This window comes from Leptopilina heterotoma, unplaced genomic scaffold (assembly GCF_015476425.1).
Source record: "Leptopilina heterotoma isolate Lh14 unplaced genomic scaffold, ASM1547642v1 Lhet_87, whole genome shotgun sequence".
In the NCBI taxonomy this organism is placed as follows: Eukaryota; Metazoa; Arthropoda; class Insecta; order Hymenoptera; family Figitidae; genus Leptopilina; species Leptopilina heterotoma.
Genome location: NW_025111190.1, coordinates 578308 through 603134, shown reverse-complemented (window position 1 = coordinate 603134; position 24827 = coordinate 578308). Strand labels below are relative to the sequence as shown.

The following is a 24827-nucleotide window of genomic DNA, read 5'->3' as shown; positions in this document are numbered from 1 at the left end:
TATGTTTTTTTTATTTTTTGTTTCAATTTTTTTAATTCAATTTAAATTATTATTAATATTTTTCAATTTTTTCATATTCAATTTGAATTATTTATGCAGTTGAATTCGAATCTAATATTTTAAATTTGCATTTTTTTAGTTCAATTTTAATTGTACTTCTTTTTAATCATTTTTAGTGTTGAGAATAAAAATAGTTGCTTTTATTTGATTGAAGAAATGTATTTGTTCGAAAAACATTTTTTTTTATAAAATGCATTTGTTTCAGTTAATCGATTACTTGACTTTTATCAATCATTTACTTAAATCAAAAAATATTTCTTGGAATGAAAAAATAAATTGTAGATTTAAATCAATTTTAATTTTTCTATTTAAAACAAATATGTTGTTTTAATTATTTTTTTGATACAAATTAAATTTTTTGACACAAGTAAATATTGATTTTGATACAAGTTAATATTTATTTTGATACAAGTAAATATTTATTTTGACACAAGTAAATATTTTTTTGATACAAGTACCTAAAAATTTTTTTATACAAATAAATATTTTTTTGTTACAATTTGTAAATATTTTTTATGCAAATAAATACTTCTCTGTTACAAGTAAATATTTTTTTTACAAGTAAACCTTTTGTTTTGCTACTAGTAAATATTTTTTCGTTGCCAATAAACATTAATATTATAATAGCCAAAATTAAAAAAAAAAATTATTTAAATGAACAAAATTTTTTTTCTCGGTACATAAACTTGGTTAAGGGGATTTTTAGCATTCTCAATTAATAAATATCCGACTTCTTAGTATTTTGATTGAACCATATAATTAATTTCATGTAAAACTCAAATATCAAGGAAGCTATATTATAAATATTATTCTATTTCTCCTTTATCTTCATTAATCTTTATGATAATAATTGAATGTCTCAAGTTTATATATCCTAAGGTCATAATCAATAATTTACCTTGTTCATAAGTTACATTTTTTCTTATTATTTAACATAATAAGCTAAATTAAAACGCAAAAAGTATTTTCGCAAAAATTAATTATTTTCCATAAAAATCACAGAGTAAATTTCTTTTTTGATTTAAATAAAGAAATAAATAAACAAAAATTAAAATTAATTAAATGGTTTTTAATTCGAAAATTGTTTCCGTCACTTTTTTATTTGGCGAATTCTTCTTTCATTCTGAATATTTTTTGTTTTTAATTTTCTCTGTTAAAAATAAATTTTGTCTCTTTTGGTAAATTTAATAAAACATCGATCAATTGAAACAGAATTTTTATTTTCATTTCATCATTAGGCGTAACATTTTTCAATTTTAATCAAATTAATTTTTTTTATTCCGATCTTATTTTAATTTTATCATCAGACGCAACATTTTTCAATTTTAATGTAATTATTTTTTTTTTGAATTCGATTTTATCATTAGGCGCAGCATTTTTGAATTTTTAATGTAATTAATTTTTTTTCCCATTTTGACTTTTTAATTAGACGTAACAATTTCGAATTTTAATTTAATTCATTATTTTTATTCTAATTGTATAAATAGACATTTTCGAATTTTAGTTTAGTTAATTAAATGTTGTGTTTACTTGATTTATATGTAAATAAATAAATAAATTAATTAAACAATTTTTTTAAATGTAAAAGAAAAATTTGTTTGAAGAGAAACTTCTAAATATTACACAGAGATGATTAAAAGTGCACTGGAAAAATAGTAAAATGAAAAAAATTAAACATATTAGAAAATAAAATTAAAATTTTTTTTTTTTGTGAAGAAAATGAAGATAAAGGATTTGGACAAAAATATATATTATTAAAAATTGATTCAAGGGTCAAGAAAATTGTGAACACTTAATTAAGATTTGCAAAAAATTGTCGAGGATGCCAAATCCTGAATTTACTCTAATCAGACTTTTATTGGCGGCTTCGAGTGGGTGAATCTCATAGGCGCCGCGTCATTATCAATATCGCACGCTAAGGAAATTGCTCCTTCTATATATCTCAGTTCATCTCAATAATCAGTGAATCTACAATCAGACTCGAATTTCTTTTTTTTAAATTTATTCTCTTTTTTTTCTCATCTAAATACTTGTGTTTGTATATATATATATATTTTTTTTATTGTATTAATAATAATAAATTATGGATGGAGACCATTCGTCGGTTCTCGAAAAAAAAAAATTTTTTTTGCCTCTTTGTTGAAAAATAACAAAGAGTGACCGAACGAAAGATGAAAAACAGGAAAAATTAAAAAGATTATTATGCACTAAAGAGACTTTTTTTTTGGTGATAAAATTGAATGTGATTTTTGTATTTTATTTATTTATTTTATTTTTTTTTTGGTTTTCTTTGTTATGATGAAATGATGGATAAAAGAGCTTATTGCATTATAAACTGGACTTTAAATGATGGTTCCTGCGTCAAAGATTTATTTTTTTTCCCTCGTCTCGCACAGGAATCATCCACAGAATTTTAGAATGATGCCAAAGTTGTCTAACGTCGTTTGCCAAAACGTAGAAATACGTGATCAACGTCCTGACGTTTAACACCACTGTCGGGCAAAGGAACAGTCTCGTGAAGAACTGAAACTGAAAAAATTAATCAAAAATAGTTGTACGACTTACCGTGATTGATAATCCTGTAGATATTGTGATTTTGCTGAAATTTTACAAAAAGAAAAAAATTTCTCTATTATTTCAATTCGTATTTTGTTTCATATATTTTTTTTTCATGCAATTTCGTTTATTTTTTTTTTCATTTATAATTTTTATTTCAAATTTCTTAAATTTTATAATTTTTAATCCTTTATCAAAAAACTTAATAGAAATAATGTCAAATGGAATATTTTAATATTTTCCAATTATTCGTCTTTTTAATAATTGCCCCTAAAATTTCGAACGTTCAAATGAAAAACAATATCTATATTCATTATTTTTAGTTTTATTTTTTAATTTTATTTTTTATTTATTTTAGATTTTTATTAATTTTACTTTTTTAATCATATCTTAGTTTTTTTGATTATTTTTTATTCTTTTAATTTTTTATTTTACTTACAAAATATTATTTTTTATATATTGAAAAAAACAGTTTTTAATAAAATAAATATTTAATTACAATAATCATCATTTTTTAGTCTAGTAATTTTTAAAAAAACATTAGAGCACGAAAAAAATTTGGGTTCATTTGAACGTTGAAAAATTGAGGAAAAAAATAATTAACGAAACTCGAAATAAAATTATATTTTTTATTGCTTTCAGTAAAAATAAAGGAGAGAAAACTTGAAGATTTTCTCAGATAAATTTGCATAATTTTGTTTTGTTATTTTAAAAAAATACTCAAAGTGCCCATTTTCTTTTGACTTTTTATTTCTTGCATTAATTAAACGATTATCTAATTAACAGTTATATTTTTTTTTCTCCAACAAATGATGCGTATTAAGAAAATTGTTTCACGTCTCTTTTTTCTAATCTGATTTTTGTTTCAGACAAAAAAAAGTTTTTTATTCTCAAAAAATTATGGAAAACTATTTTAAAAAAATATTTTATTCTCTTTAATTTTATTTTAACTCCATAATTTCAGAATTAAAAAAAATTTTGTATATTTTTAGAATTTTACCTAAATTATTTCTCAAGATGGGACATTTTTTAAATAATAAATTCTTTAAAAGTTGCGATTTCAAAATTTTAATTAAAATGTATAAGACATTTTTTTTAATAAAGTGTTGCAAAAGAAAATAAATAAAATACAATTATTTTATAATAATTTAATATTAAATAAGAAATTGAGTAAAATACCTATTTTTGGGAATAATTATAAATAAATTATTTTCACAAAAACAAATTTGTAACTTTTTTTGAAATAATTCACTAAAAAAATGTATGTTCCAAAATTTAGGTGAAAAATTTCTTCCAATGAAATGTATATATAAAAATGAAATAAATATAGTAATAATTTAATAATAAACATAAAAATGAACAATAAAATAAATAAAATATCAATTTTTATAAATGATTAGATTTATAAACAAATTGTTGAAAAAAAATACAGAATTGCAGTTTTTTTGAAATATTTTATCAAAAAAAAACTGTTCTAAAATTGAAGTAAAAAACTCTCTTTTCAGTAAAATGCGCAAGAAGAAATGAATAAAATAAAGAGTAGAAATAAATAGGTAAATTAATTTAAATTAAATTAATATAATTGAAATATAGTTAAAATATAATTAATAAGAACATTATAATTATAAATATAATTACTTAATTAAAATTTAAAATTCCTCTTTTTTGAATATTTATAAACAAATTGTCTTCAAAAGAAAAAGAAAAAAATTAACGACAGTTTCAGTTTACTTTTATTGTTACAAGCAAAATTTCCGTATACAATAAGTAAGCCAGGACACGCGGAACTTTTGACTGTAATAAAAAAAGTTATATGAAAGATTTCTCTTTTACTTTTCTTCGTATAATAAATTTCAAGGTCCAAATAATAAGAGAAAAAAAAGAAAATTGTCGAAAATAAATTCCTCAGCTCTCTTCCGTCAATAAGATTCGAAATTAGACGCATCGAAAAAGTTAATTACATTTTTTTTTGATATTTTTTTCTTCTCTCTTTCTCTCTAATATATATAGGCATTTTCTTGTCATTCAATCGTCAAAGTACGTAGAGTACGCAAGTAACCAATTTCTTCTGTAAACTCATACCTGGCAGTTACAATAACCTATTCAATAAATTTTCAATGTGATTGAATTTCAATCGGAGGAAAAAGTAATTTTAAATTCTCAAAAGACGGTATTGAGAGAAAAACTTATTTTCTTTACCTAATTATTTTATTAAACTTTGAAACATTTCGAAAATTTTTCATTTCAAATAATTTTTGAAATTTGAAATTCGAATTTTTCTAATGTTTTGAAAATCAATTGGCTTATGATAATTCTCAATTAATAATTTTTAATTTATAATTATAATTTATTAGTTTTAGAATTATTATATATATATATACTATAAATTATTAATAATTATATTTGTTACCCTGTAATTTATATTGTTTGTCTATTTATTTATTAACAGTACCCGCAGTATGTCAAAATATAATCTAATTATTTAACAATAATTTTCTTCATTTCTTTTACAAGTTCAATTATTTTTGATACAATTTTTAAAAAAATTTTTTTTCTTCGAAAAATTTCAATTATTTTCAAAAGTTTAAAAAAAAATTCTAGTCAAGATTTCAATTATATTTATAAATAGCAAAATTCTTCGCCGAAGTTCAATTATTTTTTGAAAAATTTTAATAAAATTCATGACAAAATTTTAATTATTTTCAAAAATTTTTCTTAATTCAATGATTTTCAATATCTACAAGCTATTTTAATAAAATTTTCCAAAAAAATTCAATTATTAAACAAAAATTTTGATAAAATTCTACACGAACATTGAATTATTTTCTAAAATAATAAAAATTTCACAGGAATTAAATTATTGAAAATTGAATTTGTATAAATTTTTTCGAAAAAAAACTATTGTTTACAATTTTTTTATATAAAATTCTTCAGAATAATTCAATTATTTTCATAAAGAATAAAACTCATAACAGAATTTAAATTATTTTCAGTACAATTTTAATTGAATTCCTCAAAAGAATTCAATTAATTAAAAATTTGTTGATAAAATTCTTTATAAGAATTCAATTTTATGAAACATTCAATTATTCATTAAATTATTTGTTTTTGTATTAAGTATCTATGTAATTTAATTCTCGTAGAATTTACTAACAAAAATTGATTAAAACATTAATTTAGCTGCTAAAGTTTTCGATAATTTATTGATTTTTGCAGATATTTACTTTTTTCTTATCCTGCTAGTAAATTAAATTCCTGCTACGAATTTTATTATTCATGAAAGAATTTAAAATATATTTGTAAAAAATAATTTAATTTTTGCGAAGAATTTTATAAAATTTTTTAAATAATTCATTTCTTTCAAATAATTTTATGTAAATTCTAATTTTTATTATTCATGAAAAGAATTGAATTCTTACGAAAATTTTTACAAACCATTTTTAAATAATTAAATTCTGTTTGGAAATTTTATGAAAATAGTAGATATTGAAAATCATTGAATTGCGAAAAGTTTTTAAAGATAATTAAATTTTATAAAGAATTCTATTAAAAAATTTGTCAATAATTGAATGTCTGTGGGAAATTTTATTTAATTTTTTTGAAAATAATTGAATTCCTAATAATAATTTTATTATTTATGAAAATAATTTAATTCTTTCGAACGATTTATTAGAATTTTTTAAAATAATGGAATTTCCAAGAAGAAATTTATCACTTTTAAAAATAATTGAATTATTGTGATGAATATTGTTATTTATGAAAATAATTGAATTTTGAAAAGAATTTGATTAAAATACCTCAAAATAATTGAATTTTCGGGAGTAATTTTCTTATTTATCGAATAAATTATTTGAATTATTTCAAAAAAATTAAATTAAATTAAATTAAAATTTTATTTAAAACAATTAATTTCTTTAGAATAATTTTATTAAATTTTTAAAAATAATTATTCAATCTTTCCAAAAAATATTTACAAAACATTTTTTTAAATAATTGATTTTTTCGAGGAATTGAAATTAAGTTTTGAAGAATAATTACATTTTTTTGAGCAATTCCTGTAAAATTGTATTAAAAGTAATTGAAATCCTGCTATGAATTACATTATTTATGAAAATAATTGAATAGTTGCTAGGAATTTTATTATAATTCTCAAAAATAATTGAATTACAGAGAAGAATTTTATTAATTTTGAAAATAATTGAATTATTGCGGAAAAGTTTATTAAATTGTTTAAAAAGAATGGAATTTCTGTGGAAAATTTTATTATTTTTGAAAGTAATTGAATTCTTCTTAAGAGTTTTATGAACATTGTTTTAAATAATTAATTTCTTCGAAATATAATAAATATTATAAAAATTTTATTAGTTTAAATAATTGAATTCTTGTGGAAAACTTTATTTGTGAAAATAACTGAATTTTTCGATTATTAATTTAAAATAGTAATAATTGAAATTCTTCGATAAGTTTTATTATTTATAAAAATAATTCAATTAATGCTTAGAATTTAAGCAAAAATTTTTGTAAAAAAATTTAATTTCCATGAAAAATTTTATTATTAGTGAAAGTAATTGAATTATTGAGAAAAATAAATTACATAAAATTTTGTTAAATAATTGATTTTTTTCGAGATTTTTTTGAAAATTAGCGAATTAAAAATAGTGGAAATTCTCTAAATAAAATATTATTTATATTCTTTGTTCAGAAAGTTGAATATATAATAATTTTTTTACCTCCTCAATTCTTCAGAATAATTAAAATTTTCGTAATGAAGATTATTTTCAATTTAGATATATCAAATAACAATTTTTGCGAAATTCAATTTTCCTCGTACAAGAAAGTTTAATTATTTTCAATTTTGAAAATTTGATGTCAAATTTGAAATTAGAACCAAAATTTGTTAAAGTTTTTTTTTATATACTTTAAAGTTTTAAAATAATATAAATTGAAAATTCAATTCTAATTAGTTATGTTAATATTTCATTAAAATAATTCCAAGTAAACCAAAGAGAAAGAAAATTAAAATATCTAAAAGAAAATAATGAAGAATATAGAAGAAATAAAAATAAAGGATTAGAAATTATTATAATGAATAGATAATTATTTTTCCAAAGTAAATTTCAATATTTCTAAAAGCATCTTCGAGTCTCTTTAATCATACATGAAAATATACTCTACGCATGTTATAAGAAGATATATATGTATATTAATGGGAAGTTTATTTGAAAAATTTGAAACTTGTTTATAAGAAATGTATGAAGTTGATGCATAAATTTACCTTTATCCTCGATGTAGTTTTCCATCGCAGTTCCTAGTTCATATAATGTGGATAGAGCTGCGCAAACTTTACGAATCCTTGGTGGAATTTCATCTAAAAATCCAGGACTGCATTGTGCCGGAGGCATGCCGAATACTTCACCTGAGAAAACTATGACAATTGTTGCCGAAGCCAAGAGTAGAACTGCATTATTATATTTCATGTCTGAAACAAAAAGGAAAAAAGTACAAAAAAAAATTTTTTTTATTTTCCAGAAAAAATGTTTACGCAATTATTTTATCATTTATTATTTACTAGCTGTCACTTCGATGGGAATAATATTGAGATTTTTAAAATTTTGAAATTTACAATTACACCCAGTATTTATTAAATTATACCTACACAAATTTTTATATTAATTTATTTAATGAAAAAAATGAAACATTTGCATTTTTTCGAATTTGTTTTGTCATTTTCCAGTTTAAAAAATTTTTTTTTCTTTTATATTAAGAATCATAAAGATAAATGTTCCTTTGTGAATTAGTAATAAAATATTTTTGTCTCATTTCCATTCAAAGAGAAAATGTGCTTCTCAGAGCGAAATAATTTTTTTTGATAAAAGGAAAATATTTTTATTTGTTAAAAAAAATTTTATTTGTCAAGAATTTTATTTGTTTAAGAAAAAATTTGTTCGCTATAAATTTCACTTGTTCTTGACATTTTATTTGTTAAAAAATAATTTTATTTGTTATAACAAATTCACAAATAACAAAAAAGTTTTTGCTTTCATTTAAGAATAATAATTAAAAGTTTTCCTTTGTTTTCCTTTGGATATAAAGTTTGTCTCAGTGATGTAAAAAATATTTTTTCAAGTTAATTGCATTGGTTAAAAAATTCTATTTGATTCAAATAAATTTTATTTTCTAAAGAGAATTTTAATTAAACAAAACTTTATTTGTTAAAAATATTTATTTACTTATTTTCAACGGTATACATTTTTATACAATTTTATACAGTATACATTTTTTATACAATTTAGAAAATTAAAATTTGAATAAAAAAAATATTTGTTTATTTTTCTTCTGCAAGCAAAAAGAAATAAAATTTAATATTTCGTTGTTTAATAAAAAAAAAAAAAAAAAACAGTTGAAAAATGAAGAAATAAATGTATATTAAGAAAACTTGGAGAAGAGAGGTTGAGTTAATATGTGTCCCTTTGGACTAAACGATTTACTATCCACAATACACTTCAGTGGTAAAAAAAATGACTTGAGAAAAAAAGGTGTCACGTAAAACCATCTTAATGAATTAATATTATAAGGTTCTTATATCCTCCACTTTTTTTGTCTGTTAATTAGTCTATTTATTTTCACAGAAAAATTGAAGAGACATAAGAAAAACATACTGTGCACCCTTCTGAATGAGTTTAAAAAGTCCCCATACTTTAAACAAAAATGGAATAACACAAAAGGCTCTTATCGATAATCATCAAAGAAAAATTCTCTTCTCCTGTTTTCTTTTACATTATGAACATTCGCATAACATATAAGTGTAAACATGAAAAATAAACTTCTTCATATAGATACAGAAATTTAATACAAATAAAAATTCTACACACCACCCTCTGTGAAGTGTTGGCAACTATTAATTTTCCATAAAGAGTACAAATATTACCCTTCGAAAATATATTTATGGCGAATGTGAAAAAAATTTATTTCTTTCCAAATAATAATCTTTTGCTTGCGATTATTATCAAGTGAATATTAATTTCAAACAATTCATTTTTATTTTGAACAAATAATTCTTATTTTAAACAAAAGACATTTACTTAAAGACTTAAACAAATAAACATATTTTATAATATGAAATAAAATACGAAATAAATTTTCGTTTTCAACAAAATTATTTTTAATTTAAATACAAAATTTTATTTTAAACAAAAACATTTAAATTAAAAAAATACATAATTTTTTATTTTCAACAAATAAGTTTTATTTAAACTTTAAACAAATAATTTTCGTTTTCAACAAATTATTCTTAATTTAAACAAATAGTTTTTGTTTTCAACAAATTATTCTTAATTTAAACAAATAATTTTTATTTCAAATAAATTCTTAATTTAAACAAATAATTTTTATTTCAAATAAATTCTTAATTTAAACAAACAATCTTCATTTTCGACAAATAATTTTCGTTTTCGACAAACTATTCTTTACTTAATTTAATTAAATATTTATTTTCAACAAAAAAATTTAATTTTTAAACAAATAATTTTCATTTTTAACAAATAATTTTTTATTAAAAGAAACAATAATTATTTTAAACAAAAAACTTTAAATTTAAACAAAGTTTTTGTTTTTAACAAATTATTCTTAATTTAAACAAATAATTTTTATTTTTTACAAATAATTTTTAATTAAAAGAAACAATAATTATTTTAAATAAAAAACTTTAAATTTAAACAAATAGTTTTTGTTTCAGCAAATTATTCATAATTTAAACTAATAATTTTCATTTTCATATAAGTAATTTTTAATTTAAACAAATCCTACTATTCGTTTTCATCAAATTATTCTTAATGTAAACAATAAAATTTTTATTTTCAACAAATAAGTTTTATTTAAACTTTAAACAAATAATTTTCGTTTTCAACAAATTATTCTTAATTTAAACAAATAGTTTTTTTTTTCAACAAATTATTCTTAATTTAAACAAATAATTTTTATTTCAAATAAATTCTTAATTTAAACAAACAATCTTCATTTTCGACAAATAATTTTCGTTTTCAACAAACTATTCTTTACTTAATTTAATTAAATATTTATTTTCAACAAAAAATTTTATTTTTCAACAAATAATTTTCATTTTTAACAAATAATTTTTTATTAAAAGAAACAATAATTATTTTAAACAAAAAACTTTAAATTTAAACAAAGTTTTTGTTTTTAACAAATTATTCTTAATTTAAACAAATAATCTTCATTTTCAACAAATTATTCTTAATTTAAACAAATAGTTTTTGTTTTCAACAAATTATTCTTAATTTAAACAAATAATTTTTATTTCTAATAAACAATTCTTAATTTAAACAAAGAATCTTCATTTTCGAAAATTAAGTTTTGTTTTTAACAAACTATTCCTTACTTAATTTAAATAAATATTTATTTTCAACCAAAAAATTTTATTTTCCAACAGATAATTTTCATTTTTAACAAATAATTTTTAATTAAAAGAAACAATAATTATTTTAAACAAAAAACTTTAAATTTAAACAAATAGTTTTTGTTTTCAACAAATTATTCTTAATTAGACAAATAATTTTCGTTTTCAACAAATTATTCCTAATTAAAACAACACTAATTTTCATTTTAAATAAATAATTTTTATGTTAATCAAAAAAATTTTAATTTTAACAAATAATTTTTATGTTAATCAAAAAAATTTAAATTTTAACAAATAATTTTTTTGTTAATCAAAAAAATTTAAATTTTAACAAATAATTTTTATGTTAATCAAAAAAATTTTAATTTTAACAAATAATTTTTATTCATTATAAATTTCTTTTTAATCAAATAATTCTTACTAATCAGATTTTAATGAATATATATTACTTGATATACAAAAAAAATTATTTATTAGGTAAAAAACAAAGTAATTAATTACATCTTCTATACTTAAAACAATTTTTTTTTATAAAACTCGAATAAAAATTGCTTGATATAAATAAAAAGTTATTTGGTAACAATAATCAGGTAATCTATTATTCTTTCATCAAACCATTATTTTTGAATTAAACTCAAATGAATATTCTTTGCGTTACAAAAAAATATGTAGTTATATAGGCGAGCAATTAATTATTTTTGACGTAAAATAAATTTCCTATTAAAATAAAATAGATGAAAAATTACTTGACACAAACAAATATATTTATTTACTACAGATAATAATCAATGCATTATTTTTGAATCAGAAAAATTTTTTTTAATAAAACTTTGTGAATAAATAAATGATTTCGGTTTTTCAGTTGGAAAAAAGTTGGAAAATTAATTTAGCATAAAAATTATGTTCACTTTCGACTAATTTATTATTAATTTAATTAAATTAAATTAAAGTAAAATAAATTAATCAATTTAATGAGAATTCAAAAACATTTTGAATTGATAAAAATACGATTAAATTTACTCGTCAAGAAGAGAATAATTTGATTAAATTTATTTTTTTACGATATTTTTATATACAGTGTTAATATAGTTTTTTAATCTCGAAGAATATTGCTGCGAACGAGAAAACCTTCCGCTCTCTGATGAGTAAAATTATTAATTTAATTAAAAAGAAAATAGAATTCAATTATGTAGAAAATTTACACATCTCGTTAGTTATTTTTTCTTGTTTTTTTTTTAATATTTCTATTAATATCTAAAAATACCAATTTTATATTTTCTGTACAAAAAATTAATTTTTCCCGTATTATTAATTAGTGGATTTTGAAAGCGTTGAGTATTTTCTTTTTAAGCCGGAAGAACGACACAAAACTATAGTTTTCCACTTTGACTTTACATTCTCGCTAAGGTTTTATTATAAACTTGTTCATTCTCTTCTCTAACGACACTAAGTCTCGCGAAGAACATAATAAGAGAAGTTTACTGTCAGACTTACTCACTTTTCTTTATCTTTTCATTCTTTATTACAAAGCCGCCGGTAAAGATCCGATAAGTTTATTACTCCTTATTGTAATATTTTCTTGAAAAAAATTTTTTTTCTTTTAAAAAAAAAGAAGAAAAAAGTTCTATACATATTGTTTAATTAAAAGATCTGCAATTTTTTTCGTTGCGAGAGAAAAACGATTATGTACATAAGAGCTTTTTAGAAGCTTTAGAGAGAAATAAAGAGAGAGGAAGAGAGAGAGAGAGATTCTAACAAATTTTCTTCGTTAAAATCTTTTGTTTTAAATTTTCAAAGCTTTTTAGACATAGGATAAGTGCGGAACTTAATTAAAAAATGTTAAATAATTTAAAAATTAGTTCTTGATGTTTTTTTTAACACCAACTATGTTTTGTCATCAATTTGACTAGTAAAATTAATTAAACGTTGCTTTTTTTATTTCTATTTTTTAAATTAATATTTAATAAATATGTGATTCTCCTGAGAGTGCGGCAACTTCAAGTGTCTCCAACTTGTGTTTTATTAATTACATTAATTTTTTTATTATGACATTCTCTTGAGCTTATATTTCTTGAAAAATTAATTCTTAAAATACGAAGATTCATTCATCTTTACAAATTTTTTTCTAAAGTTTATAGTCAAATTTTTTTTTAAATAAAAAATGTCCAATTTTGTCATTTAGTTTTAATTAAAAAAATTTTTTTATTTTCAAATGTCAAATTCAATTCTTGCATAATTCAATATTCAAAATTTTAAAAATCCACTTATTAACTAAATTCAGCTTATTTTTATTGTTTATTATTTTCAAAAATTTAAATAAAATTATTCTAACCAATTTAATTATTTAAATTTTTTTTTAAAGAATTCTTGTAGTAATTGAATTATTTTATTAAAATTTTTCCAAAAAAATCAATTATTTTTAACTATTTTAATAAAATATTTTCAAAAAATTTCAAATATTTGAAAAATTATAATGAAATTTATTAAAAGGATTCAATTATTTTCGTAATGTTATTGAAATCGATTAATTAATTAAAAATCTATTATTAAATTATTTAATACAATTTTAATTAAATTTCTCGAAAGAATTTAATTTTTTTTTAAATTTTAATTTAATAAAATTAAGGACAAATTTAAATATTAAGAATAAATTGCGCATTAAATTATTTCATATTCAAAATTATAAAAGTTACAAAAATTACATTTATTTAACAAAAATTTGATGCTTTAAAATTAAAAAACATTTATAGAAGTTAAAATAATTTTTTAATTTTTCTTGCAAATATAGAATGACAAAATTTATTCTCTAAATCTGTATTATTAAAAATTTGAACTGATTAAAAAAAAAGTGATATGAAATTTTTAAAAATTAATTTTTTTATTCTACGTGGAACAAGACATTAGAATAAATAAAATCCAGTTGTTCTTATAAAATAAATAACATTTAACCGTATTTTGCATTAATAAAAATTATTTTTTTAGTTTAAATAAAATAATAAAATTTATTAAAATTTTACTAGGTATCAGTGTGAGTAAAAATTCTGAAAAAAGATTCAGAAAATTAAAAAATTTTATTTTTAGTTTATTGTAAACAATGACGAGTCTCTTTCAGGAGAACCACCCATATAAATATATTATATAAATAACTAAATAAAATAAAACAAAACATGGAGGTGTATAAATATATAATAGTAAATTGTTTTTGAGATAAATTTATAATTTCCTTCCATTAATTAAAAAAGAATTTTAATTAAAAATTCCTAATTGATGCAAACATATTCTGTTTATTCAAAAAACAATGAAAATTTCATTGAATTTAATTTTAAACTTCAATATATAAAAATAGAAACATAAAATAAAATATAAAAATATTGTTACTCATGTAAAAGAAAAATCCTGATCTGAATATGATTTTAATGATATGTTAAATTAAATCAATTACTTGAAATCAAATTATGCCGAATATATAAGCAAAACATAAATTTCAATCTCTTGGGAAAAATTAATTTTACAAAAAATATTTATAATAATATAATTATAAATATTTATTAATAATAAAATGTGGATAAAATATGTGTTAAAAAAATCTTTTGATGTAAAAATTTATTTCTATTTTCATTAATTCCTCTAACTGATATGTGAATTTAAATCCTAATTATGAATTACTTAATTTATATTTTCGTTAATTATGTTAGTGTATAATAATAAATCCAGTTTTTTACAAATATATTTAATTGTTTTCTTTTTAAATAATAAAAGTTTTGAAATCCATAATAAAATTAACTTTTAAAATAGGAATAAATAAAAATTTCTCATCCGTAAACAGTTCCTTATTTAGATTCAAAGAGACAAAATTACGCAATCAAATACATTTCAAGCTGACTTCCTGTATCCTTTCTAACACATACATAAATATATTTTACATTTTCCTGGAATTTACGTCTTCATTACAAAAATTCTATTTTTATAGATGTATCATTTATATTATTCTATTTTTATATTATTGTTTCATTTATTGTTTTATATATAACAAATTCTAATTTTAAAAATTAGGTTGAAAAAATTAAATTCATTTTATTATTTTAATTAAATTATTATCAAATTAAATAATAAATAATAAAAAGTAATAATAACAAAAATATTATTAAAATAATTAATTTTAATTAAATTATAATAAAAGTGTATAATGAAAAAAATGTGCAAATTGAACAAAATTTTTTGTTGATAAATCATTTTTAGAAAATAAATTCCCTTCATTAGGTAGTTTAGAACCTCTGCATAATTTTTACTCATATATTATTTGCCTTTCGAATGTTTTGATTTTTTGAATAATTTGAATAAAATATTGAAAATAGTCGCAAATTGTAATTAAATTATTTAAAAATTTTTTTTTTCAATATCTGCGCACAAAATTCAATTATGAATTAAATTGAATATTATTCTTGTGGAGGAAATACAAATGTTATAGCAACGAAGCTGATATATCAATACATCTGAAGAGTAATTAATTTCGAAATTCTATTGGTTTTTCTGTGTAAAGCATTGTATTATATATATGCGTAATAAATAGGGGAGATGAAATGCTCTCGGAACAGAATTTGAAATTATATTTGTATTTTATTTTTGATTAAATTTATTTTGAAAAATTTGTATTTATAAATATAAATTATATATTTTCAAGTGAAAATTTATTGTCAAACAATTTTGGTAAATAAATGTATTGGTATCTATACTTATATAATATTAATATATAAAATACTATATAAAATACCTAAAATACTATGTAAAATATATATTTAAAAATTCTAATATAAGAAAAAAGAATTTTAATTTTTAAATTCGACCTAAAAAATTTTTCTTGAATTACTTAAAATTATAAATGAAATGCAAATGTTTGATGAAATTTTTGATTCAATTTTACATTTACTTGTTTATTCATTCAGAGAATTTTAAATTTACATAGGCGATATTACATGTATTTTATTTTTTAATATTCAATATATTTAAATATCAAAATTGAAAATATAAATTCTCAAATATTTTCTATTTCCAAAAAGTTGTTATTAATATACCTACGCTTTTGTAATAAAAGAGAAAAAAAATAAATGAATAAACAAAAATAAAAAATAAAGTTGATTGTACACTAATTAAAAAAAACATTACCAAGCAAAGTAATAAAAGTACTCAGAATTAAAATGTGCATAATTCCGATAAAAATAGTTTTTATCAAAAATAAAAAATATGTCTGCTTTATTTTTCATAAAAAATAAAAATAATATATTATTTCAACGGCAGTTAAGTCTATGACTCTTGAAGTAAGTCTGCATAATTCTGTTTACTGTTTTCTATGTTCTTATTTTTATTTATTTTTCTGTTTAAAAAGGGATATTAATGATTACAGTTTGAAATGTTTAATGTTTAATTTATTTTTTTAAATGTTAAGTTAACATTGTTAATTATTTATTTATTTATTTAAGAAAATATAATTATTGATCAATAGGTAAAATTATTTAATTAGATGTTAAAAAATTATTAGTAATATTCCGTGAATTATAAATAAATTTTTAATAAATTATAAATAAATAAATAAATTTGCATTTCTCTGAATTATGAGAATAACTTGTCACGCTCACGTGTCTGATCATAAACGATCTTTACTACTTACGCATGCTTTACGCTTTGAAATATGGACCACATCACGTAAAAGATTGACGTTTAAAAAGTTTTAACACAATTTTCTGCTGGAAACAGTTTTTAAAATAAATAGTATGAAAAAAAATTTATTTGAATTTAATTACGATTTTTAATATTAACTATAATTCTACTAAATATAGAAATTATTTATTTAAGTTATTATTATTAATTATTATTTTATTAATAATGTTATTTTAATCTTAAATATTTACACATTGATAATGACGTGTTAAGAATATTTAAATATACATGCACGGAAAATGTTAAAAGCCGAAAGGTCATATAAATAGAAAACCAATATTAAATGAAAGATTATATCAAATAATTACAATTATTGTTATAATTGTAATTATTTGATTAATTATCTATTTCTATATCGAGTAACTATTATTTTATTTACATACTTATTGCGACAATAAAAAAAGTTCAATAACGAATTAAATAAATTTTTTCAGGTGCATAAAAGTAGAGTGTAAAATATAAAAATCAGAAATGTAGAAAAGAAAAAAAATGAAGTGTATAGAAAATGAAATAGTGTAGTGTGAAAATAAAAATATGTAGAGAAAAAAAAGTGTGAAATAGAAAATTGAAGTGTTATAAGTGTAGAAAATAAAACTATGACGGAAAGAAACTAAATGTGTAAAGTGTGAAGAAAAAAAATTAAAAGTAGAAAGTAGAAAATAAAAGTGTGAAATATATAAAATAAAAATGTGAAGAAAAAATTAAAAGTAGAAAGTAGAAAATAAAAGAATGAAGTGCATAAATTAAAATTCTAAAGTGTAGAAAGTAAAAGTGTTAAAACTGTAAAAAAGGGGGGAATAAGTGTGAAATGTAGAAAATAAAAGTGTGGAGAAATAAAATTATAAAAGTAGAAAGTAGAAAAGAAAAGTGTAAAAAATAAAAATGTGAAGATTTAAAGTAAAATTATAAAGTGTATAGAAAATAAAAAGATAAAGGTAAAAAATGAAAAGTGTGAAGTGTAGAAAATAAAAGTATCAAGTGTAAAAGTTGAAAGTGTGTGGAAATGAAGTTTTTCAAGTAGTAAGATTTTTTCTAAAGTCAGACGTATATGTATAGAAACTGTCTGACGGTAACTCATCCTTATCTACTTTGATTTCGAGGAGTTGAATTTCTCTCTCACTAAAAGTAAAGATGTGAATAGTTTTGTCACCTGGAAATTTTAAATCGGATATTTCGCACGACTTTATAAGAAAATAAATGACGAAAATAAGAAGAAAATAAATCATAATTTTTGCAAATAGTCCACATTGTATAGTTTTGTAGAGTTTTCGATAATTTTTAAAAAATAATTAATATTTAATATAAGTTATTAATTATAAATTAAATATTATTAAATACTAGCAACAATTTGAGCGTTAAAGCGCGCGGCTAAATTCTTACTTAGGTACTTTTTTAAAAATAAAATTAGCAACTTTAAAAATAATAGAATTAAAAAATTTTTTAATTCAAATTTCTGTTAAAATCACTAAAAAAAATTGAATTTTGCAGAAATTATAAATAATTGCAGAAATTCAATTATTTTCAAAAGTAATAAAATTCAATTGTGTTCAAACGCAGAAACATTTAAATATTTTCATAAATTGTAGTAAAAATATCACAGGAATTCAATTATTTTCAAAATTTTTTTTAACAATTTTTCGTAAAAATTTCAATTATTTTCATAAATAATAAAATTCTTCTGCAAAAATTCAATTATTTTCAAAAATTCCAAAAGAATTCGTTGCAAGAATTTAAATATTTTTATAAATAACAAAATTCGTTGTAAGAATTCAATTATTTTCATAAATAATAAAATTTTCTCAGGAATTCAATTATTATTTTTACAAATAATAAAATTCTTCTCAGGAATTCAATTATTTTTAAAAATTCGTTGCAATAATTCAATTACTTTCATAAATTATAACATTCTCGAAAGAATTCAATTATTTTTATAAATAATATAAAATGATTCTCAGGAATTCAATTTTTTAAAAAAAATTTAATAAAATTCTTTGCAGGAATTCAATTATTTTCATAAATAAATTAAAATACGGAAACTAATAAGGTATATTAGATTTAATGAATTATTATTATTAATATTAGAAACTAATATAATAATTTTTCAAATTATTTAAAAATTCTGTCACTGATTCAAATATAGTAAGATTTCTACGGAATCCATTTTACGGAAATTCCGTGTGGAATTCCGTAAAAAATTTATATAAAAATTTATATAAGAATATTAGAAACTATAATTATTGGTAACATTTATTTTTATTTTACTGTCAAAATAACTGAAATTTGTAGTAACTACTAATTCAATTAGTGAATTTTGTCTATTTTCAAAGTTATTTATTTACTAATATACTTAGTAATTTTCCACTAATAATTAGTTTTTTTATTAATTGTTTAAGCCAAACGATGAGACACGATTTTACTAATAATTAGTTATTTTTAACTATAATTTAGATTTAGAGAGTATGAAATCAGTTTTTTAACACATTTAAATTCAAAGAGAACCAAAATTTAATCAATTCCATCAAATTTCCTTTTTTATTCCTCTTTTGATTTTTTTATTATTAGGAAATTTTTCTCAAAAAATATTCTCCTGTTCTCTATAAATTTAAATTATAAGAAAAAACTTTTTCTTTCAATTGATTAAACTATGAAATGTGTCGCTTATAAATTTAAAAGGGTAAAGTTTCGTACACATTATTATCATTATTATTATTATCATTATTATTATTATTATTATTATTATTATTATTATTATTATTATTATTATTATTATTATTATTATTATTATTATTATTATTATTATTATTATTATTATTATTATTATTATTATTATTATTATTATTATTATTATTATTATTATTATTATTATTATTATTATTATTATTATTATTATTATTATTATTATTATTATTATTATTATTATTATTGTTCTTTATTTTTCTTTACTATTATTTTTATGATTAATTATTTTTTTTATAAAAACTCACGATTTTTATTCTCATTATTATATTAGCAAATTTTGTTTCATAAAAATGTCACAGAATTATAATGGAATTTAAATATTCTCGATATAATTAATTAATTAGTTAGAATTTAACATTTTCAGAATGAGTAGGTAATAATGAATGTGGCGTTGTTTGCGTTTGTTTGAAATAAATCTCATTTCCTCTTTTTGCGTTATTTGTGATGTGCGAACTTTTAAGACTTTTGTCGACACGTCCAATTACAATGGAATTATCATCACTTTATCATTAATTTAAAATATTGCTCAAAAATTATATTTGAAATTTGCGTTAAAATGTAAATTTTTGATGAAAGAAAAAAAAACTGTTTTCACATAATGTTAAAACAAAATATTTTTTTTCTCCATACGAATAAGTTAATTCGTAAATTTATAAAATTCATATTATTATTTTTGTTAATAAAATATTTTAAGTGTTGTTTTTATTAAATTATTTATTTAATTAATTAACGGATTAATATTTATTTAATTATTTGTTTACGAGCATAAGAGTTCCATTCGTATACTTGAATCTATTTGTTAATTCACTTTGTTATTTAGAATTTTTATTCACGAACAGAATTTTTTTCCTGTGCTAATTACAATTTTTATTTTTAATATGTATAAGAAGTTATCAATCCTCCAAGTCAATCAATCTCCAAGTCAATTGATTGACTTGGAGGATTGATAACTTCTTATACATATTAATATAATTTCACCAAGTGATAAATTCAATAATATTAAATTTTTATTTTTGTATTTATTTTTGGTTTTCTTTTTTTATAATTTCAATTAAAGCAAATATTTGAAAAAATGTCTCACTATTCTTTGGGTTTAAAAAGCAATTTAAGATTAATGTTAATTTCAATTCTAAATTTTGAAAAAATTAGAATAATTTCTAAATTTAAATTTTATTTGTACAAAAATAAAATATAAAACTTTTATTTATCTAAAGAATAAAGGTAAGGGAAACAAAATAATAAATAATAGAAAAATAAAAGAGCGTAAAACGGTATAAAATATGAAAAGAGAGAAAAATAAAAAATGGAAAAATAAATGAAAAAATAATAAAATAAATAAATAAATAAATTTTCTAAATATATTTCTCTTTTCTCTCTCGCATCGACTAAACTATTCTTCTTAAACTTAAAAGATCAAAATTATACGTTAATCTTTAGTGAATAATTATTACTATGTGCTAATTGCTTAAAACTTTAATTAAACTTTTCAATGAATGACAATGTTTTATGTCAAATTAATAGAGTAAAATTGGACACCTTAATCCCTTTTACGCCTCCACTCGTTAATAATTCTTCCAGGTTCGGAAAAAAAAATTTCAATTTTCTTTACTCACAAATTACCACTTTGTCTTTCTATCGAGTACTTAATTTATTCTTGTCAGGATGAGGATTCTAATTTATTCCTTACATAAGAAAAAAAACTTGATTTATAAGAAAGCAAGAACATTTTTATTTGATTATTTTTAATAAAAGAAAAATAAAAAAAAATATAGGATCCCGTGGTCTTTACGAAAGGATTTTAAATTATTTATACACGTTTTAATAAATAATTAAAAATTGCACTGGTTTATGATGGTCTTTTTTTTAGTAGAAAAAAAAATGCAGTTTCAGTCATGCTTACTTAATAAAGTGATATGTCCAGGTGAATAAACGTCACGATAGTCGTAGATATGACGACAACGCACCTGGTCTCAACAAGAATTTTTCATTTTTGCAGTATTTTTTTTATATTTATTTTTATATTTATTTCAAAAATTAATTTCATTTTGAATTGACAGTCAGAGATAAAATTTAATATTATTTCTATTTTTATTAGTATTTATTTTATATTATTATATTATTTTGAAATAAATAAATAATTTATAGATTTATTAATATTTTATTATATATAATATTATAGTATTATTTATTTTATTTATTTATACATTATATATATTTATTTTTTAAATAAAATTATAAATTACAATTTGTGCACATCGTGTGACATAATAATTCAAATGGTCTTATAATTTTATACATTTTAATTATAATTGAAAAATTTCTTTTCAAATTAGAAAAAAAGTAATTAAATTTTTTATTTTAGTATAATATTATGAAATCCTACCGTGAATTTTTTATATTTTAATTTGTGTAGCGCATTAAAGTAAGAGAATTGTATAGTTCTTTTTAAAAAATTACGAATATAAAAAATTGTAAATAAAGAATTTTAATATTTTTTTTATTAATAATTAAAAACGGTCATTATTCCACTAAAACTTCTAATTTAATTAATAAACTTAGAAAACTTGAAAAGAACTTAAAAACAAATTTTAAATATTATGAATAAATATTATTATAATATACTCTCTAAATTTGAATCAGTCAAAATTCATAGTTTTCACTGACAATCAGTGACTGATTTTTTGCTTATGAATCAGTTGAAAATAACTGATTTTCAGTAAAAAAATAACTGAAAAATTAATGCAACTTGACTAATTAAATTAGTTAAAAAATCTACTAAAACATCAGTAAATTTTAACTAAATGTCAGTAGAAATATTACTACTTGAATTAATGACTGACTTTTTGCTTCTAAATCAGTTTTTTCAACCGATTCAAATTTAGAGAGTAAATAATACGATAGTAATTTTATTTTAAATTATTAAATTACATTTTTCAAATTAAAATTTTTTACAATAAATGATAAGTAAATTATATAAATCATAAAATTATAATTTACCACTGAGATGCATTTAAAAATTGTTGATAAATTTTTCAATTAATTTTCGAATAATTCAGTTGATTAGAACAAAGAAAAAACTATATAACTTCAGTTTTATGTGATGTAATGAAAATTATCTATTATTTAATATTCACTAATTTTTTTTTTTATTCATTTTATTCACTAAATTTTTTAATTTTCTTCACTAATTTTTCCATTTTTTTTAATCACTAAATTTTTATTTACCGTATTCACTAAAATTTTACATGTATTTTATTCACGAAATTTTATTAAATTATTACAATTTAAAAAAAAGTCCTATAAAATATATTCTAAAATATTATTACAATTATTTAATTGAAATCATTAAATAAAATAATAATAAAAATAATCATTAAATTCAATAATAATAATAAAAATAAAAATTAAAACAATTTTTTCAACCTTTTTTCAGTCTATATCAGAAAGTATAATAAACTTACAAAAAACTTTTTAAAAATTCTACTATATATATATATATATATATAAATGATTAAATATGACTTAAAATTTGATTTAAAATTAATCTAAAAGTAAAATTTGTTCTACTCTTGGATAAGAAAATTAAACTTTTCTTTCGATTTTATCATTTATAGATAAAAAAAATGTTTGTAAATTTTTCTCAATAAAATTAATAAAAAAATTTTTCAGAAGAAATTTTATTCTATTTATTTTCATGTACTGTTAAAATTGTTTAGTTTATAAAAATATATAATTAAATATTTAGTAATCGAAAAATAATAATACATTTTTGTTTTTTAATTTATAGATATATAAATTTTTAAAAACTTTTGTAAGTAAAATTACTATCATATATTCGTTTTATGTTTTTTTTCAAAAGAAAAACTTTATTTTTTGTGTGAAAACTTTTTAACTAATAAAATAAATAAGAAAAAAAAATTAGTAATAAAAAATAATTACAATAGCCACAGCAGTAATAGTAATAAAAATAATTATTTTTATTATAATTTCATTCATTCAAATTTATTCATAAATATTTTATTTATTTTATCCAATTATTTTAAAAGTATTCACGATAAAATTTATTTGCATTTTTTTTCCAAAAACAAAAAAGTTACAATAAAGAATTAATTTTCTATAAAAATACTGTAAGAAATAAAAGTTTTGAAAAATATTGACACTTAAATTTTTTGATTATTAAATAATTTTAATTAAATTTTTAAATGATATAAACTCACACAATTTAACGTTTTTTTATTTAAATAGAGAAAAGAAAACGAGGAGAATGCCAACCTGTTGTTTCTTGATGAAGAATTGAGTAACAGGAGAAAAGTGGTGTTTTCTTCTTAAAAAGTCTCTTTTTTTTTTAAAAAACAGAGACGAAATCACTGATATTTTTTCTCGTGGTAATTATAAGAAACGCGAATAATTATTTTTTTTAGATCGATATACGAATTTTGATTAAAATTTGTTCTATATATTACTTTTTTTTGGTATGTTCCCACAACGTGCTTCAAGTCTGCCGGTGGCGATACAGTGATGAGATACAAGCACCTATCAGCCCTTAAATACGTACCGTTCATGGGGCTGCCATGCGCGAACCACGGGGCGCCATAGGTTCTTTCTAGTAATGCATAATTGTCTGCTATTAACGTCACTCATTTTTGTTTTTTTCCCTTTTTTTTCTATTATTTTTTTCTTTCTTATTTTCAAATTTTCTTAATAAAGTTTAGCATATTTGGAAATTTCTGCGTGTCAAAACTTTTGCATGCTTCCCTGCGAAACGCCCTAGCGCATTTTAAGTAGCTGCCCCCCTCCCCCCACCCACTCTTAATCTATACAGAATAACACTTTCAATTCCTCTATATATAATATAAAGTAACAAAATTTTATGTAACATATTTGCTTTTTTCTTTTTTTTTGGGGGGAAAATATTTTATTTTCATAGTATAATATAATATTGTCCTAGTGACATGGAAACAAAATATTTCACAGTTTTGGGGTACATTGTTTCTAAAATGCAATTTCTAATTTTTTATTTTTTAAAACTTTCTTTTCTATAATAAAGGTTGAATAATTGAATTCTTATAAAGAATTTTAACAAAAAATTTTTAAATAACTGAATTCTTTCGATGAATTTTAATAAAATTTTAAAGAATAATTACATTTTTCGAGGAATTTCAGGTTTGCCAGAAGTCAGGGAAAAGTTTGGGAAAGTAGAATTGGTCAGGGAAGTCAGGGAAAAGTCAGGAATTTTTATTAAAAGTACTGGAAAAAATTAAATTTTTCGAATTCATAAGAAAATTCTGAATATTTGTGTTTTTTTTTGTTTGTCTTATAAACTATAAAATTACCAAGAAAC

General features: G+C 19.0%; 1 protein-coding gene across 4 annotated transcripts in view; it reads right to left on the bottom strand.

The window, feature by feature from the left end:
• Positions 1 to 636: 636 nt before the first annotated feature.
• LOC122511567 (myosuppressin) overlaps positions 637 to 24827 on the bottom strand; it is a 72875-nt gene continuing 48684 nt past the window's right edge. Inside the window, exons 1-4 of one of the 4 annotated variants that reach the window (XM_043626913.1) lie at positions 23759 to 24248; positions 7892 to 8095; positions 2626 to 2659; positions 637 to 2552 (exon numbers count right to left, since the gene is read on the bottom strand). In XM_043626913.1, coding sequence (XP_043482848.1) covers positions 2495 to 2552; positions 2626 to 2659; positions 7892 to 8093 — 294 coding nt within the window. In that variant the 5' untranslated portion in view covers positions 8094 to 8095; positions 23759 to 24248 and the 3' untranslated portion in view covers positions 637 to 2494. Of the gene's footprint in view, positions 2590 to 2625; positions 2660 to 7891; positions 8096 to 23758; positions 24249 to 24827 lie in introns of those variants that run through there. The other 3 variants (XM_043626912.1, XM_043626910.1, XM_043626911.1) reach the window with 3 other exon arrangements.